At 34.9% G+C, this 20,369-nt stretch overlaps 1 protein-coding gene across 6 annotated transcripts in view; it reads left to right on the top strand.

The window, feature by feature from the left end:
- Positions 1–20,369, top strand: part of LOC106670919 (segmentation protein cap'n'collar) — a 173,380-nt gene that overhangs the window by 73,906 nt on the left and 79,105 nt on the right. For 4 of the 6 annotated variants that reach the window (XM_024227761.1, XM_024227769.1, XM_024227766.1 and 1 more), the window contains 4 exons: positions 9,389–9,562; positions 11,262–11,319; positions 17,060–17,202; positions 18,640–18,798. In XM_024227761.1, coding sequence (XP_024083529.1) covers positions 9,389–9,562; positions 11,262–11,319; positions 17,060–17,202; positions 18,640–18,798 — 534 coding nt within the window. Of the gene's footprint in view, positions 1–6,090; positions 6,195–7,208; positions 7,331–9,388; positions 9,563–11,261; positions 11,320–17,059; positions 17,203–18,639; positions 18,799–20,369 lie in introns of those variants that run through there. The other 2 variants (XM_024227786.1, XM_024227778.1) reach the window with 2 other exon arrangements.

The raw sequence follows: 20,369 nt of genomic DNA, 5'->3' as shown, positions 1-20,369 counted from the left end.
TGATAAGTGTAAATCTAATAACTAATTTACACATCCTGCCAGTTGTCAAGTTTCTGTGCTTGTCCTTGTTTGAACCCATCAAAACTACAATATCTACTTTGTACATTACTCTCCTCTATGACATATTTCATTGTAACTGGTCATTCAGAGTTGATTGGTGCCGACCTAGTTCGATTGATAGTTTCCTGGCCGTTTTTCTATTATCAGCCTCGACAGCATTCTTTAAGACCTTGTACCATTGAATGCCATACCAACTTTCAGTATTTCGATATCGCCAAACGTCTCAAATTGGAAAATACAAAATCTCTCTTAAAACGCATTTAAATTTTCAATAATTTTTAAATTTAAGTGTTTTTAATACTCTATTGGTATTTTAGAATGTCATTATTTTGCTAATGGTGAGAATAACTTGAAAACTGAATGACGGTTTCGTTGGATTAAACCATCTCTAGTTTTTGAACTATGTCTAATTTTACGTTTGTAAATAATGGCTATGTTGAATTTGCGCTTTTGTTTAGATTCGAAATGTAGAATTTTGTTAATAAAGTTCAACAAGTTTTTTGGTGATAAAGTTTCGCTCAATATACAGGGTAATTACAAATTTCAACATTTCTGAATTTTTCGTGCAGAATTTTTTCACCAATTCTGCAATGTAAATAGGTTTCCTTGCAGCAGATTTAACGTTCTTTCAGGTGGCACAAACCATATTTTTCTACAGTCAGTAGTTCTGAAGTTTGTAAGCAATTTAGTGGACCAAAGTCGGAAAAAAACCCAAAACCAGTTAAATTAGTTCATTACCGTTGAGATTTGGACTGGGATTTATAGGGTTTTTTGTTGCTTACAGTGAGTAGAAATAAATATCTCCTGAATTTTCGACAAGCCAGTCACCCTGAATTGTACAGATTCAGTTTTGAATGTCTGTCTCCGAAAAAGGTGACGAGTCGTAAATGAATAGTAGTAAGTAAGAAGGAGCGAGGTCGGTTTCATATGCTGAACGAGAGTGAGTACGGTGTTGAGTTGCCATAATGAAGAAACGTTCTGTTTACCAAGGCCGGATATTTTATTTCGTGTAAAAGCCAAGTTTTATAAAATATATTCAATTTTGTAAAGCTGAATAGTTTTATTTGTCGACTGCATGTAAGTATCTACATCAAATTTCGTTATTTGGTTGATTCATTTTTAAATTTAAGCTCAGAATACATGCTATTATTAATGAATGATTGTTCATTTAGGTAGTTTAAATGTACAAACTGAAAATTAATGGATTTTAATAATTGGTTTTGAAAACTAATAAAAGTTACGTGTTTTCTTGTACAATCTGTCGGAATGTTTTCTGTTTTGTAGCTTCCTTTTATGTTGTTCTCGTATCGATCACTGCCAGCGATCACACAAAACACGGATTTTAACATTTTCAATTGATTAATATAATGAGCTCCAGTGTTTACACGCTGAATAGTGAGTTAAACGTCTACGTTCGTATGACAAACGGCATTTTGACGTGTTTATCGCGAAGGATCTGAGAAGGCAGGAGAGATGAGATGTAATGGGCGTGAGGCTCGACCGGTTAATGTGTTCCAGGCAGATAGACATCTCGGGACACGAGCCCGGGCGAACTCATCGCGGCTTTTATCAATCCCATCATCATCCGATCTGCGTATACGGAGAAAAAAACCGGCCCAAGAGAAGCCGATCGGCGAATAAGTCCGGTTTGTTTAGCTTGACCTACTCTTAGCAATTACTAACTGTACTCAAGCACCAATGGTGATATGACAGCGTAAGTTAACCCCTAAGAAATAACATGTAATTGTGTCTTTGCTACTTTTTTAAATAGGTTTCGCTATCTATCCAGAGAATTTATTGGCTTTACTGTTATTTTTATTGAATGTCAAGTCAATGTCTATTGGGGTGTTTTGCATTTGGCTTTATATAAGCTCAGATCTGCACAAATATGTACACAAATGTACAGACAATCACTTCTCACAGTACAGCAATTCCAGCTTTTGTAATTTACAATAAATTACCGACAGGCCTCGAGAATCGCCCACCTCGGTTGTTGGCAGTCCTGGGACAGACCACGGTCTTATCCGTCCAGCCATAGGGTTTGGTCCCGGATGCTGTCTACAGCTAGGTCAGTTCAGCACTCAACGCATGCAGTTCCAAACCCATTCACATCTTACCCATTCTTAAATACATTCTCTCATATTTATTCATACTCATTCTCTCGTATTACATACCATTCATTCAATTCGGGTGGCGGAGTACTCGATATTACTCTACCACCTTATACACCAGTATATCATCTATTTTACACACCCATAAATACATACACTCTACACGCACAAAAATCCTAATATGTTGGGAGGAGAAAGTTCATTAGCAGAAAATATATGTATTGTTAAATATTGATTGACTGATCATTAGACTTTTAACGTGACAAGTAATCATTTATTACTAACAATTAATTTAATTTATTTTATTAATTATTGAATATTTATTATATGGTTAATCAATATATTAATATTATATTATTAATCAATATTATTAATTATTGACAAACTGATGATTTTTTTAAATGATTAACTGAACATTTAACTAAAAACCTTTGAGCTGCTTATTAACACTTAATACATTTATATTTAGGACAGTATTTGTAGTACTTTAAACTTCATATATATATATAGTTTTGCAATATTAACTAATCAGTAGATAATTAAAGGGACAAGTCTTTATATTAAAAAAAAAAAAAAAAAAAAAAAAAAGTTTGGCTGTATTTGACCATTTCTGAGAGCTATAAACACACAACCTTTGGAGCATATTATCAAGTTATTTGTTTCTATAATCAAAAACAGTATAAAGAAAATGTTTTATTTCTTAATTAAATTCATATGAAGCAATGATTAACTAAAAGAATAGTGCTTTGAGCTTGTCATTATCACTAAATAAATTTATTTTATTTTAAGTCAAGTTTTAGTCACTACTGGTCGGAGAGAATTCAAAAGTAATCAACCTTCTTCTGTATTAATTCATACATGCATTTATTTGTCCACATATTCATAAGTGAGCGTATTAATTATGTTAATTAATTTAAAAAAATTTTCTAAATCTAAAAAGCGGGATTCGAACCTACGACTTTCGGCCAGCCGCTCGTGACACTACTTTTTCATCTCAACCTTAGATAAAAAGTAAATTAACTTAAATTCTTCTATATATCGTAAAATAGTGAATAAATTTGACGAGACTAATAATAATTTATTAGTAATAAATATTGATTACATTCATTATTTCAACATTACTGATAACCATAAAAAAATAAACTTCGAATATTGTTATCAGTTTTGGTTATCTTGTTTGGTTTATCTTTTTTATTAAAGCGATTCAATAGTATTAAATACTTTCAATTAATTATGTAAGGTTTTGGTTGAAATGAAAAGATTAATTGAAAGAAGTCATTTGGTCAATAGACCACTAAATATAATGGGAGTATTAAAGACATTTTTACCTTTACTGAATTAATACTTTTATTATAAAAGTGATGATGTCGTAGTCCCTACTTCGGGGGGAACATTCTGCAAGTAACAATTTAACATGGTTCGGTTTTTGGGTTGGATACCCAAATTACCGTTTTGAAGAGCGTTACCGAGGATTGCGCATGGGTTGGCTTAGGTTAGATTAGGGTTAGGGTTCGGGGCGGGTTAAGTTATATTTACATGATTCAATACTGAAGCGGAGTAAATTAGTTATTAGTGTGTAGTGATTAGTGACCGTTAGTCGATGATTATTCGGAAATCGTGAGATGCGGTCTAGTGTGATGTAGGTTAGATAGATAGATATAATAATTCAGGGTATGGTATACTGCGCCCTTTAAGAGCTATTGTATCCCCTGTGCTCTGCTTAAAGCACATTGGTGAGTCCTATTTCATCAAGAAACTTGATTAATAGGCCCGGTTTCAGTGGTTGTAGTTCTTTTATGGTCACATTGTACATCCCAAAACACTTCCTCCTGCGGGCTAGTGTAGCTCCGCAGTTTGTTAGTAAGTGTGTTGGTGTCTCTTCTGCTTCTTTGCAGAATCTACATGTGCCATCTTGGATTATTCCAATTTTCTTTAGATNGTCGAAAGCTCCCTCAATGTCGAGGAACGCGCAGATTGCTATTTCTTTTGTTTCCAGTGTTTCTTTTAGATCACTGGTTAGTTCGTACAGTGCAGTTTCTGTTGATCTTCCTGTTCTGTATGCATGCTGACAGTAATGGAGAGGCTTGTTTACCAGTGCTGTCGTTCTTATATGGTTGTCTATCAGCTTTTCAAGGGTCTTTAATAAAAAGGATGTTAAGCTGATTGGTCTGTAGGATTTGGGGGATGTGGGGTCTCTTTTCCCCACTTTTGGTATAAACACCACCCTTGCCCTACGCCATGTCTGTGGTATATAACCTAGTGCTAAACTGCTTCTGTATATTCGTAGCAGTGTTGGAGTAATTATATCCATTCCTTTTTGTAACAGGATGGGAAAGATTCCATCCGTTCCTGGCGCTTTGTACGGGCTGAAATTGTTAATTGCCCAGAGGATTTTCTTCTCTGTGATTATTTCAGCTGCTTTCTTCCAATTTTCTTTCTTGGGATTGTCTACTCTCACATTTTCTGAGGAGATGTTGTAGGTACTGCCTGGAAAATGTGTACTTAGAAGGAGCATTGCTTTTTGTTGCATGTCTTCTGTGTATTTGCCTTCTGTGTTTCTTAGGGCAGTGTTTATATCTGATCTGTCCTTTGCTAGTATCTTGTGCAATCTAGCTGCTGTGGATACTGTGGAGATTTCTCCGCAGAATTTGCGAAAATTCTCTCTTTTCGCTTTGCGGATGGCATGGTTATATGAAGTGAGTAACCTTTTATATTCTCCCCAGTTACTTCCTAGTCTGGCCTTGTTAAACGCTTTCCTGGTTTCTTTTCTCAATATGCCCAGTTCTGCATTCCACCAAGGTGGTTCTTGTCTACTTTTTGGGACCTTTACGTGATGTAGGTTAGTTATTACTATTATAGTTATTAATTCTTTTGTTATTAATTGCCTACACAAATTAATTATTTTATAGTTTTTGTATTGCTTTTAAGCTATATGTTTTATTTTTGCTTTATAAAACTTTGGGTACTTGTACTCCAGTAGTTTAGTTAATAATAATAATTGTAATTATTGTTTTTACATCCTTTTTGTTTTTGTTTTCTCCATTATGAATTAATTGTGGTTTGGGATTTTGTAATATTTTTTCAACACAACAATAAATATTGTTGAGTATTGATTTACTACTATATTAAAGATGTAATAATGGAAATCGGGCGTTAATTGATCATTAAGAAAATAAATTTGAATTTGTCCCTTGAATAACAAACAAGCACAAAATTTGGCACAATTCGTGTCAAAAAGAATATGTAAATAAAGATTTAAATGTAATAGCATTAAAATAAATTAAACATTACATAAGAAGGGAAAAAATTAACAGAAAATTAATCTTCCCCGTTGTTAAATTGTAGGGACAAGAAGTAGTCAGAAATACCGGACTTAAAGGTGGAAAGTTATCATACTGATCAAATATGATCATTACTGATAGTAATAAACACATATTACCTTTGGTTCCTTTTTCTTCGGCATCTTTCTTCTTAAGTCACGAAAAAAATGTGAAAACATTTGAAAATGGTGTGTCAGTAAAGTTATCATCTTCATTGAATAATAAATATCGAAAATAAACGGATTCAGGGCATAATCGGATCAGTTTGATCAACAGAGAAAATCTTTCCTCTAACATGACCACAAACGAAAAGCTCGACTGTGATTTGAATTGAAATAACCTGTTGTAATAATAGGATATTGTTATATTTCCTTTCTTTAGATGTTTTTTTTTTCTTTTTGGATTTTGTCTAAATTTATTCTTTTTACGATTTTATTTCAGATAATTTTTGACACGGGTATTAAAAAAATGTTTCATTTTTCTTTGTCTTCTTACGAGATAAACAAATTGGCCCACAGAGCTGTTGTTACAATTGGTCAAATTTAATCTCCTCATTGTTGTGATATTTCATCAGAAGGATTGACGCACAAGTTAGTTACTTCCCACCACGATCGCTTCTTTGTCTAAACCGGCCAATGTTTTAGTCAATTTATTAATCGGGCGATTGATTTGGATTCCCCAAAACAGGCATGAGGATTTTCATGTAAATATCCCTTTCTTTCATTTATCTTATTATCAGTAGAAAATTTTAAGGAAATGACTGTTTATACGTGGCTCTTAATAAAAACGCCTGGATAAAAAAGACACTCCGAATGATCGGACTATTTTAAATTACATAAATTAATGTACAACCTGAGTTAAATTTGTATCAATGCTGACAAATTAAGTTAGTGCTCAAGTTCTATTTTTGTCCGTTAGAAAATTATTACTTTAACTTTTCGCTTTTACTCTTTGGACAGGAATTTGAGTTGTAAACCAATCTCAGAACTATGAAGACTTGTTAGTCTACAAGTTGTTGAAAAATTGGAGACGTACGAGGCAAGGCATAGAACAAGAACGAACCAAAAAAAAATTATCAAATAGCGAGCAAATTTCATTGTTCCAAATAATTTGATGAATTATTACTTTTCACGTCATGTATCTTATCATTTTGTTTTTTCCCCTGGATGTCCTTCCCACAGACGAGACTTGACACTTGAGACAGCGCATTCATTGCACACTTTTTAAGAGAAAGAATAATTTATTTTTGAATCAAGGAAAGCTTTCTAGATTCACAGCTTGAAATAAGAGAAATAAATAAGTGAGATACAACTTAAAAACTTGTCAGTTTGTCTACAACTCAGCTGGTCAAGTTGCTGGGTGTAGATCTGCGAGTCGGTGGACCCACGCTGAACAAAACGACGACATACGATCACTTATTGGGTCCGTCTTCCCTTGGGGGTTTGTTAAGTTATTCAAACGCATTTCGGCCTTACGCCATCTTCATTGTGGAACTGATACAGTGAGAAACAACCGGTCAAGATGGCGACCTGCCGAACGAAATAGTCATAGATAAGCCCTTCTGGTCAAATTTTCTGTTCAAAACGATTCTCAGGCAAATCAGCGTGGTCTTTCTTGCTGTACGTTTTAAACCTTTAAAAGACACACCCCCTCTAAAAAACGTCATGTGAAACCTTATCTTATTGTTCAACTGCCGAGAGATAAACTCTGGCGTTCTTGATCAGTAGTTGCCCGAGTTCGCTCCGGTCTAGATTTCTCGTTTAAGAAGACTTTATTATTTTTCTTTCTTTTTCTTTTTTATGTTCGAATATGACACTCAAGGAATATCCTTTGAACAAGGTGGGTTCAAATATAGCGCCAGGCGCTCTCATTAAAGCACAAGATAGTCATCTATTTTGTACCGTTATTTATGCCCTATTAAGATAATCCTTTACAGAGGCTGTATTTATAATATTATTTCTGTGTTAAGATTAAGATCAATTTGTGTCACAAGTCAGATTATGTTGAAATTCGTGTGGTATTTAACTCTTTAATTAACTGATTCCTCATTGTGCTTATCACATTGCCGTGACGTTGCAACTCTTTGTTTTGTACGTTTAATCAACAATCGTATTTCGTGTTGGCGATTTTGCCTGAAAGAACCAAGGTTTTATCCATAATTTATCACATCCTGATCCACATGCCAAAACCGTTTACATTGAGACAACCGACTTGTGTATTACCTTGTACCCTCTCTTTTTTTCCTCCGCGAATCAAGCTCAAGCTGTCATCGGCGGATAATTCTTCCTGTCATAAATGTTTAACGATTTTTTCGAGTTTCGTGTACTTTTGTGGTGAAATTCCATTATCAAAGAACGATTGAATATCAGTAAAGCCTTTGATACATAAAAGTTTAATTAGATATTACATAAACAAAAAACAGACTATTTAAATTTAAAAAAAATCAATTCATATATTGTAAACAATTAATTAAGGTTTTTAGTTGAGATAAAAAAGTCAATGGCACGAGCGGGATTCGAACCCACGAATACAACCTACAATACATGTAGTGTAGGCGTCTGTGGTCGCAATGGTTTAAGTATTGACTCGGTCCCAGGTTCGAATCCCGCGGCCCTGCATTCGATGCCGACATACTTACAAATGGGCTTTTTTTCAAACATCGGCACCCTGGGGGTTCATATAACCTCGTAGTTGAAATACCCTCGAGGAGGGGGGAAAACACAATATATGAATTAAATATCTACGTCATAAATAAGAAAAATCATTATGAACTAACAATCTCGCTGGTTTCTTCTAAACGAACTTTTAACTGTATCTGGGTCTCCTTTTCTAATTCTTGGAGGAAACAAGGTTGTTTTTATTGTCTGTAGTAAGTTTTGTGTCCCTTAGTGTATGTTGAGAGTAAATGTATTTATTAGCGAGAATGTGTAGTGATGACAGAATATTGAGTACCCCATCGACCCCCAATTATATAAAGGTGTACTGGGTGAGGGTAGAATATCGAGTTCACCACCCTACCTGAGTGAACAGTATGTAAAAGGAAAAAATGCTTTTAAGAGTGAACAAGAGTGTGAATCTGTTTGGATCTAGGATTGCGTTGGGTGAGGAAATGATCTAGCACCCGGAGCCCAACTTCAGCGGATGGATAGATAAGACCGAGATAGGGCCCAGGACTTCCCAGGGGATTCTTGAGACCTGCCAGTAATTTATTGTAAATTACAAAAGCTGGAATTACCAGTGGACTGTGAAAAATAATTGGCTCAACTTTACACATGTGTGTAGTACATGTGTGCGCAGATTTGAGCTTATATAAATTAGTAATCAATTTTAACTGTAAAAATCAATGTTTTCGGTTATTAATTGTTAATTTAAGTTTAGTTTTTGTTTATACTAAAAATTATTTTACTAACAGATCCCAACATTTGTCATAGTTGTTGATGAAGCAACGCATTAGCCTTTTAATTAATTATGATAAACGGATTTAGTGACCACACTGACAACATAAGAAATATCAAATTGGACAATCTAAATGAACTAGGTGACAGAATACAAAACAATGTGTATTGTAATGCTTACGACATTTTAAATATGAAACGTACATTTTACATTCTGGTCTAACTCAGTTGATGTTCCCAATTCATTATATTTATCTATTTTTACTTTATTTATAATGTGATATTATTTCTTCTCCCAGGTTAAATAGTTTAATTATTCATACATAATCGTTACAATATAGGGACGGAAAATAACTGCATTTCTGGTGCTTTGTTTGGGATGTATTAAATAAGAGAGAGTCTTATTCATAAATAAATGTTTATTCATAAATAAAAACTATAGGATATATGGAGATGTAATAAAAAATATATTTATCATTAATAATACGTTATGTTGTTGCAGGATATGGATCTCATAGAGATCCTATGGAAGCAGGATGTCGATATGGGCTTTTCTTTGGAGGAAAGCCAAGCATTGCAGAATCAATTGTCTTCAGACCCAACCCAGGAAAAAATTGGATACTCAAAAATCACAAAGGAGTCTGCTGATCCCGAAATAAAAAAGGAGACTGATAATGTAAGTAATTTTAATAGATAACTTTCATAATTGTTTCATAAATTTGTGCAATTTGCAATATTCACTTGTTCACTGCATACTTTCAAAATTGTGCACTGGACATTAAGTTTATGCCAATCAAATTTGGTTAGATATTTTGAAAAATTATTATCTTTCTGCAATCATGTTTAATCACTTTTATAAAAACAGTTTAAACTGTTTATAAAATTATATACTAAGGTTTTGATTTTTTTGCATAATTTAATGACTGTTGTGTGTGGATGTTATTGATTTAACCTTTAAAAAAAGGGAAAATTCCAAGAACAATTGTAAGTTTGTTGATTAAATCCGTAAAGAAAATTTTTCTACAATTGTTAATCACATTTGATTTTCTCTCCATGAGGGCACAGAAGGCATGGAAGGAAGTAGTGAACGTTGTGGATGTATAAAAGTTAGTTAGATCGATCCCGTGTATCTCTCCCTTATGAAGATGACTGTGCACGAATTCAGACAGACTGCCTTTAATTGATGTTGACAGGCGAGGACCAGGGCCTCCTGACAGCCCGGCTCTAAACACTCAGCCACGATTGAGATGTGTGCCTTGAATTCCTCCCTTTGATCAACTCACGCCCACCTACCTCTGCCCCGAATTATGTTAATTCAAGACCGTTCTTCGAGAACCCTTCATTTAAAACTTGCTGAAGAACTCGTAACATTTGCCAATAATATCGACTTGACTAGGGTGGAAAAAAAGAACTCGTTTACAACAGAATTTAAATTGTTTGTTTCATTGCAAACTTTTTTTTTGTAATAATTTTATTTTGTAATACTGTATATGATATACTTGAGATGGTAAAAAAAGTGGTAAACTTTTTTTGTGAACCAATGAAAGTAATTTTTCAGTCATAATTTTTTTTTTACTTTATATGTTAAAAGAGCATAATTAATAATAATAAAAATGAACAAAATGAAACCTACACATAAGTTGGTTAGTTGAAAATCAAACCATTTTCCTGACGGTAAAAAATCTAATTTTAATAATTAATTTTGCTTGTTTTCATTGGGATCGGTGAAATGACCTGCCGTGTAAATATTGTTGCAGGAGGTTGAGATGAAGGATTTTTTAGTCTGAAAGTTAAAAGTCATGCTGATACAAAAGGCGGCCCAGGTATATCGGGCTAACATATCTGCATTAAACAGATCCTGATTAGCGACATAGCCACGGTGAAATTTATTATTTGATGATATTTATTTTTTGATGAATGAGCGATAGGAAAAGTTTGTTGAAGAAAGGGCAAGTCAATACAGTTATTTAGAGGTTGTGATGGATGAGCAAAGGCATTGGTCGCATTGTGCACTCCATAACCGTTCAGGCGTCCCAGGAATGTACCACCGTATAATCCCCGTTCCCACGCACCCTACTCTCTTCCACACTTATACAACTTTTTTTCCTTTACTCTTTTCCTAGGTTTTTTTCTTGCAAGTTTGCACATAAAAATGTTCCGCACACTTTCTATCCCTATTCATCTGTATGTTAGTACAAAATACAAAGACAGTATGTCACACTAAGTTAAAGATGTGTGACAGAAAAAAATCTTTTCACAGTTTATGTATTATGTAATGGCATATTTTCTCTTCTTAACTTTTCTGCTTTTATAATGTTATAAAACTTTTTAATATTCTACTAATATTAACTTAATTTTTTTAAATATTTTTACAGGATGAAAAAGAAGCAGAACCCTGGCCTGCAAAATCCTACACAATAGATTTAGAAACGGGCAAGTAGCATGACTGACATATAAGCATTAACGTAAGGGAGATTCTCCTAATGAATTTTTCGATTAGTCACACAAAATGTTTTTCTGGTTTATCACGGTTAGAACGTCCTGGGAAGGGTCACAGTGGAAATGAATACATTCTGGATTTAATGCCGGTGGGTTGTGACTAGATTGAGATTTAAAGACTGCCATGGCTGAGAATCGTGAGTGGGATTGTACGAGGGAGACAGCAAGGGACCATTACTCAAAACAGCCATATTTCCAGCGACGGGCCCTATTATCCCCTGCCAGATTCTCTTTGTCATTAATCTTAGACCGGAGGCCATTTTGTTTTTTGGGGAGGATGTGTATCCGTTTCAATTACTTTCGATCATTGTTCAGGAGATGGAAAACATTGAAAGTTCCTCTTTAATAATAAACCTTCTCAATTAATTGTGTAGTATTTTTTTTCCTTTTTTTAAAAGTAAACCGGTGATGGTAGAAAAGAGATTACACTGTTGTCGGTGTGAAACTGATGTTTTCCAGCTGCATATACAAAGCATTCTTACAGTTTATCTACACTTTCCTCCGTGAATAACTGAGGCAGTACAATAGACTGATGCGGTCCCAAGCCAGGATTCGTGGTCTTCTCATTGTCACTTTACGGAACCAATGAATCCATCTCACAAACCTTGTTTGTTTTCCCAAGAGGACCAGAAATCCCTCTCCCTTCTAATGGATTTCTGTCATGTGCTTATGATTGATTTTGGGCAGGTATGCCTCGCACACCTACGGTGTACTGATTCGATTATATCCTTATCCAAGATTAATGGCTTCGCGTTAGATAATGGTCATAATTTTCTTTGTAACTTATGAAACATAATCTTTATTAATTATTAAATAAATTGTTAGAAAGTAGAATTCCATAGATATTAGCGGCATTGCCGTCTCGTACCTATTAGGCATGTTGAGGGGTCGGAAAGATGGAAGATTAAAAGGGAGCCAAGAGCCGGCACTCAGTACTTTGATCTTTGATCATATAATGATAGGAAACCCATGTCAACATCTCTTCAGGTGCCCAGGCACTGAACCTGCACATCTTTGTTTCCCATAGACTGGTGATAATATAAAGACACGCATTAATTTGACTTGATTGTTGTTTAATTATCTGAGAAAATTTTTCTCAGAATTGTTCTTAAAAAGCTTTTTTTATGACAATTTTTCCTTTAACATAAAACATTTCATTTTTCGTTTAAATAATTGCTTTTTATAAAATTTGTAATTCATACGGATCTGCTTGGAGTTCCCCTCATTGTTCATGAATCTTCAACATGAACGCCATCAGCCGCCTATGCCACACTAAGCATTTTGATTGGGCCCAGTGTATTCAGGCTCTTCCTCTTGGATCGATAGACGCAGCATTTCACCAAATGCATTTTGTCGGGCCCTAGGGGAGGATAAGCGTGCAACCATTAATTATAAGGGTGGGTACTACCCTCGTTCTGATAGGCCATGACGAAGCAGAAATCTTCCTCCCTTTTCTACTACTCAACCGAGGATAGACGGGCTCTGTTTGATGTTGATGAGGAAAAGAATTACTACACAACTTCGAGGGCGCCACGCTTGTTCTTGTTTTATTGATTTAGTTTCATTGTACTTTCAGCCTATTCAGTTTTCATTTTTTGAACAATAATAAAGATTAATCAACTAATGTCTGCTCATAATATGTTTGTTCTTGCTAAAATGTATTCATTGATTGTTTTATTCGTTTATTTTTTATCAACTTTTACATTAAGGATTTGGCCATTGAATTAGACTGCTTGGCCTATTTCAGCACAAATTTTTTCATTAAACTGAATTTTCAGATGATGGCAGTATTTTTGCAAGGAACAAATGCTTGTTCTATAAAGTAACTCGAGAGTGGATGACCTAGTGTGTTGAAGCATGAAGATGCTTAAAGTCACCATGACACAGCTGGCAAGTCTATATCCTATGGAGGATAACAGTCAAAATCACACTTCTCATTGTTTGCAGATTGTCTTAAAAAATCATAGTAAATCGTACAGTTTTTATATTGCTGATGAACCATATTAAGTAAATAAAAAATGTGAGTGTCAGTAAGATTGCTAAGTTTAGAGTGGTGCAAGTACTTGTTTAACTTAAAATCATGTACTGAACATAGGAGATTGAATGAATTTGAGTTTATTTATTTATATTATTATACTGTTATTATTCTGAATTAAGATGTTCAATGTTTAATGTTTTCTCTTTTGTGCTGTCATGAACAATGAAATTCCAACTACAAATACTGTTTATTCTAGTCTAATGTGACGGTTGAAATTTTTCAGTTTTATTTAATGGGTCAATTTGGTAATCTTGAAATGGGGAAAAAGTGACGGTGGTTGAACTTTGTTGGTTATTCGAGAGTAAACAGGATGACAGGGTGTAACGGTTGTCCACTGATTCAAGACAATGAGCCTGGACAAAAAATGAGCTCATCAGTCGCTGGTGAGCTATATGTCCACCGATTTCCTGCAAATCACTCTTAAGAATTGAGGGCACTTACCCTTGCCAATAATAGAAAAAAACCAGGGATAATCCTGTTTTTCTACATCATCGGATAATTTTTTTTTGTCTACATTCATCTTTTGATGCAAAATGTGTCGCTTATTGAAAACAAAAGAGCAAGTCGTTCAGGCTTAGGGTCAGACAAAGGAAGACCATTGGGAAGTATGATTAGGAAATTGTATACCATTTATCGTTGTGTCTGTGAGTGAACGAGGAGGGGGGCTAAGCGATGCGGCTATGTGGAGAGAGAACTTTTCTGCCCCGACCCCCCTGGCAGCCATCTTGTCCCAGAAGTTCAGTCTCTCGCAGCCTCTCGGACATTGTGTAACGCAGTCAGTGTCAGTGGTACCTGTGAATGTGATACCCTATTTCTAAGGTAAAGTTGTATAAAATTTCTTCATCCTTTACCAAAAATAACATGTTGCCCATGAGTCAGCTAGTTTCTGATATTGTTTGAGATTATATGGAAGCCCTCCGGCTTTGTTTACCCTCGGTACTAATGGTAACTCAGGTAAAAAGCCTCCTGAGCCTTCAGATGTATTAATCATATACCTCCTCTTTCATATTTCTCTGCAAAATATTTGAAAGTCTGCCTACCTGGAATCCTGAAGTCATTTTTTATAATTCTGAGCCCCTTTGATGCTTAAACTCTTGGAGAAATTATACATCTTTTCATGCAGAAGCTTTCTCTTGTCACCTTCTCTATTCATGCACATAATAAACTTTTAATCTTTTCTCCACATCAGTAATTAGTTTATATTCACCAACCTGATTATTCTATTTATGATAACTGTTTAACATTTGCATTAAATTAATGTTTTAACATTGAAGTCTTTTGGCTGACACGATTATTTTTGTCCTTTTTGATAAATGCGCTGATAACGTCAACACCTGTGACACCACTTTCAACTCATCGATGATACATACAGACAAATAAATAGTGAACTGCTTCAACAAATTTATTTATTGATACTAGTGATATATATATTTATTGAAAATATCAAATTCAATTAACCATGACCAGATAATGTTATGAATTCTACATGTAATTTTTTTTAATTGTTGCAACAACCTAAACATTTTTAAAAACTGGTTAGATCGGAATCATTATTAATTTTTGTACGTGTAAATGTTTCACTGAAGTTTTAGCTATTTTAATATTGTCAGAAATATTTACGGTCATTGTATTGTTTTACTGTATGACTGAAATCAATAATATTTTTAACCTATCAATACTAAAATATGATTTATCAACAATTATTCAGGTCTTTATGGTATTTAATTTCAATATTATTGCTTTGACAATTATACTTGTTGATGATATTTTTCAAAAAGCGGGAAAGTTTTTTTTTATAATGCTATACAAAGTAAAAGCACATTATTTTTCAAATATATTTCTGATTTTTATTAATAACGTAGGTGGATTGTTGATAAGATTTGGCCGGACTAGCAAGTATTTAAGTGTAATTTTACCGGGAAAAAAAGGCATAGTTTTTCTTATCGTAATTAATAGAACGATCGTTATCGTTAGCGTAGTAATAACTAGTCAGTTTTGCGAAGGATCAAGGATAATTCACTACTTGATTACGATTGGATAAATATAGCCGCTTATAATTAATTGGACGACAATTTTGTGTAATTATGGAACCTGAGGATGAAAATGTATGACGGCCTTTATAATGACGGAAAACAAAGTACAAAAATCGAAGAGTCGTTTGAACAAAAAAAAGTTTACAGACTTTCGTAGTTTGATTTAAAAAAAAATTGTAGTGCGGATATGATTCTTTGAACGATTAGTGCAATTTTTTTCCCCTTACTATTTCAGTATTGGCCACAGTTTAATAAGTGCATTGTGCAATGCAATGTTTAGCAAATTCCACTTTTACTCTAAGTATTTTCTATATTTCTTAATATTTATTGACATTAATTTATGAACTGTTTAACGTTGTATTTAATAAATGGCGCGTGGTCATGTAAAATCTGTAGTATGCGGATCGAGCAATCTTTAGTAAATTCATTTCTGATTGATTTTTAGGAACGTTAAATAATGTATTTTGATATAACATTCCAGGGCGTACATTTGTTGCGATTGACTGACTTCATCACCGACGGCTTAACAATATTACAATTAATAATCAACCCACGGTTCGCCCATTCTTTGCGATTATCTATGGCCAGGCATGTTTCGGCTCAACGCCAACTGCCTATCTTCGAAAAGTGCAGCCTATCTTGAAATATTTGACCCATTTTCATAAGTAAATTGCGAAATTTGTTGACATTAATGTAACAATAGGATCCTGCTGGATTACGAACCTATGAGTAAATGAGTATATTTAAATAATTTTGTTTATTGTTCAGTATAAACATTATATATCCTTATTTGAGAAAATGCAAAGAAAAAACGTATCTATTTACGGAAGAGTTTTGATATTTGTTGTCATTTGTCCGCCCCTTCTTACGCATTCAAATTGTGTATTTGGCTACGAAACTACAAACTTTGTTGTGTTTGTTTTTTGTTTATATCTTTCTTTTCCTTATAAATGTTTCGCCATTTTGTTCAGCCGTCGGTCGTTCAAGCCGGCCCGTTTCGAGAGTTCAAGTACCTCTCAAGAGGTGGCGTTGGCCAGTACCCGTTCCTTCTCCCATATTTCCCTGGACAAGTCATTTCAAAAAGAATTTGTTTAACTTTCTTTATTCGCCAATATAAATTAAATGTTTGTAATTAAATAAATACCTTAAAAACTGAAAACAACAGTTTAACACGTTGTACATAGTCTTAAATCGATTTATGGTTGAATAGAATGTGGAGAGAAAGTTTGCTAAAGTCTGATTTAACAATAGGATAGATTGTTGGCTATCAAACATAAAGAAATGTAATTGAGCGGATAGACGATAAAACCTCCCCCCTCCAAAAAAAGCTTAAAAGTTTTGGCATTAAGGACTTAATCTTTAATCTGAAGTGAATTTATCTAATAATTATAATTGATAAAAAGTCGGTTATTTCGGACAACAATTTCACCTGCTTTGTGCATTCATTCTGGTCAAAAATAATGTATCCCAAAGTATGAAACACTCCGTACCTCTTTATCAAAATTGTTTATAAAAGGGCTGGGAAGTACAATAGGGAAATTTATGACGTAAAAAACTGTTTACAGCGTACTCGCATTGATTTGACTGTTCATTTTTTTTTTAGGTGAGTACATTTTGAAGGAAGAAAGAAGCAACAGCCCTTCTGAAGAGTTGAGCGAAGACGAACCTCCATCCGCCCTTCTTCCCGATCCGGACTTTTCACTCGAAGAGGCTCTCGAGCTTATTGGCCTGAATGACGGCATTGAGGTAATTTATTGTTAAAATTATAAACTACCGGTAATATTTTCGGTCTAGGATTCCTGATGGATAGGATCCTGCGGTTTAACATTATTCTTACAAGGAGCCTCCATATTTGCAATCGTGAAATATCGGCCTTTTTACGTGCTGAACTTTTTTCTTCACCTTTCTTCTTCGTAATTTCTTCTACCTGACACTTCTCTAATACAGCCGATTCATCAGCCTGAATTATGCACTCTCCTTGCGCAATGGCGCAGATCAACAGTTCAAATAAATCGTCGTCATTTGGGAACTTTTACACTTTTTTTGTTGGTATTTATTGACTGACATACTCACCTCTTGTTACGACATTTTTTTTAAAATGTTATTGTTCAAACGGGTTGATCAATCGTAGGCCATTTATAACAAGAAAAGAATTCAGGCTTTCAACAAAACTATTAATTCAGAAAAAATGTAAATTAAATGGTTAAACAAAACTAAAAGCCGTTGCATTACCATTCACTATTGATTTGTATAGCAAAATTAAATTTAACTAAGAGTTGTGAGTTTTCTTGCTGGGGTCTACGGGCGGATGATCTCATAGTTTCGCATCCTGGTCCGCCTATCTTCGCTATTTTGTCGGTCAGACGCATTTTGCAATTTTCGTTGATATGTTATTTACAGTACTTCTGTTGCAATTGTCACAATAATTCAAACAAAATATTGAGAAATTATTTTTCCCCCAGGGAATTCGAAGGTTCGTTGAAAAGTAGGAGCCTAACTATTTTTCACTAAATTGAATAATAATCCAGACCGTATGAACCCACCACTAAACATGCTAAAATGTGTCTGACATACTTTTTAAAATTATTATTGCTACTTACATTTTTTTAAAAGATTTTTTTACAATTTTTTACACCCAGATCAATAAGCCATTTGATCTATGGGTTCGAATCCCTTTCGTGACATTAACATTTTTAGCTCAAATATCATGATATATAAAGAGAATGAAATAAAAAAATAATCATTAATTACATGGTTCAGATTAATAGCAACGTAGGCGGACCAGTATAAAATGAAACAACTGAAGTACAGAATATATATGAATAAATTCCTGCCAAAAAATCGTCGTGAAATATTCATTTAGTTGTAAACAAACCGCAATGTATTTGGAAAACGGATAATAAACGACATAAATAAATTTACATGATTGCTTTAATAAAATAAGACAATGGAGAAAATTATTGGGAAGATTCGAAGAGATTGTCAACAGTTTGGTCATAGTGGTCCGCTTGGCTTCGCTGTGTATGTCTCATTCTCGGCATCTAAATTGTCTCATTCTCGGCATCTAAATTGAATTCACCACACACACCAAATTACAAAATGCTAACGGTCAAAATTGTGGTTCTGGAAATTGACAAGGCTTGGTGTTTCAGAAGTTTCATGGAAAAAATGTTTTATTTCCAGGGGCTGTTGGACAGGGATGGCGCCGGCGACGAGCCAAACGAAACTGGAGAAGAGGTAATCGATGAGGAAATCGAGGCCGTGACGAATCAGCTTCAACAAGAATTGGACATATTCACAGATATGATTCAAACTCCTTCGTATCACCCGAGACACTATCAGGTATGTTGAATTGCCATAAAATTAATTTCAACCATTCCTATCTCAAAGCGAATAATCTTCACGGTCTGTGAAATCCATGTTCATTTCGTCGGTATAGAAATGTAGAAATCCCCTTTGGACTCCACCGACAAATTCAAGGCGCAGAATGCATTTTTGAAATTTTTAAGAATCGCACGGGTTTAAATATCCGATTAAGGAAAGTTGTAACTGTTTCGTCCTGAAACGGCATACGCTACACATTTCTTGTTATGTCTTTCACCATTACTCAGGCAAAAAGGCACAGCAGCCCGAGTCGCCCCGGCCAACAACCTGGACCGTTACAAATCCGAAAAAAGGGCCGAGACTTACGAGGACGGGAGCTATTTTTTATAATTTTTTTGAAAATAAGGGAAGAAATGGGCAGAATGATGACAGGACCATATTTAGAAGCGGATCCCAAACTAATAGGATCTTTCTCCTTGTAGTCATTATGATGAAACTTACTTGGAAGTCGTCGATCGTTAGAATCATTTGCTGTTTTTAATGAGATAATTGACTTGTTGTTCTACAAAACCAAAATCATTGTTTATCATATATGCCATTATCTGTTTTCCAACAAATTTAGTAATTTCTGATTTATACAACCTCAAATTTGCACATGTATGAACATACATTGTCAAATGTACAGAGTTGACACTTCTAGGGGGGAATTTAAGCTTTCGTAATTTATAATCAATTGTCGGCCATCGGCCCTCTCACACTTCACATTCACTCTAATAAATACATTCACTCTCAACACACATTAGGGTCCGCACAACTATAAATTTTATATACCATGCTTCATCTAAAAATCGGAACAGGAGACCAAGTCTTGCTCAAGCACAGTTCTCTTATCAGATGGCATTCCTACACGCTCTCGATATAGAACCAGGGTGTTCAATCAATCAATTAGGTGATCACACATCAAGCAACCTCTACATACTCGACACAAATGCGGGCTTTGGTCCAAAAGTAAGGGTCCGTGTGTCAATCTCACATGGCCTTTCCTCATTCGCGTGAGTGACCCTTCTTCTACGAGTAAGGTCTACCAAGAGCCATGCGTTGACATTGCGCTTGATACATGAGAGCTTCTCTGCGACCCGGCTCACCGACCCTGCCACTTTTTTAAAATAGATTTATGGCGTAAGAGACCGCCGCCGGATGGCGGTGGTTAAGTCCGGAGTTTGGGACGTCCCACAACGAATTTGCATTTTATGATTTATAAATTACAAGAAATTCGCTAAAGGCAAAGATTAAAGATGGCCATTCACGATCGATCCTAGCAGTCCAAACGGAGCGACGCCGTTCCAAAAACCACGTCAATGGCAAAACTGAACTGGCGTGCCCGGCTGTGCCGAATATTCGACCGGTCCAAACTCCATCGCGCCACTCCAAATATCTACGGCGCGACGAAGGCTTCGTGAATGGGAAAACCTGGCGAGAACGGTGGAATGTTGGAACGCTGGCTTGGTCGTGAACGGGAAAACCCGCGTTTTTTCTGGCGCAGTCTCCGTCTTTCCGTCACTGAGCAAACATCTCCATCGTACATTCTC

This window comes from Cimex lectularius, unplaced genomic scaffold, assembly GCF_000648675.2.
Source record: "Cimex lectularius strain Harlan isolate CLEC.00 unplaced genomic scaffold, Clec_2.1 scaffold38, whole genome shotgun sequence".
Lineage (NCBI taxonomy): Eukaryota > Metazoa > Arthropoda > Insecta > Hemiptera > Cimicidae > Cimex > Cimex lectularius.
Note: the sequence above shows the minus strand (reverse complement) of the source record. Positions and strands in the feature narration are given on the sequence as shown.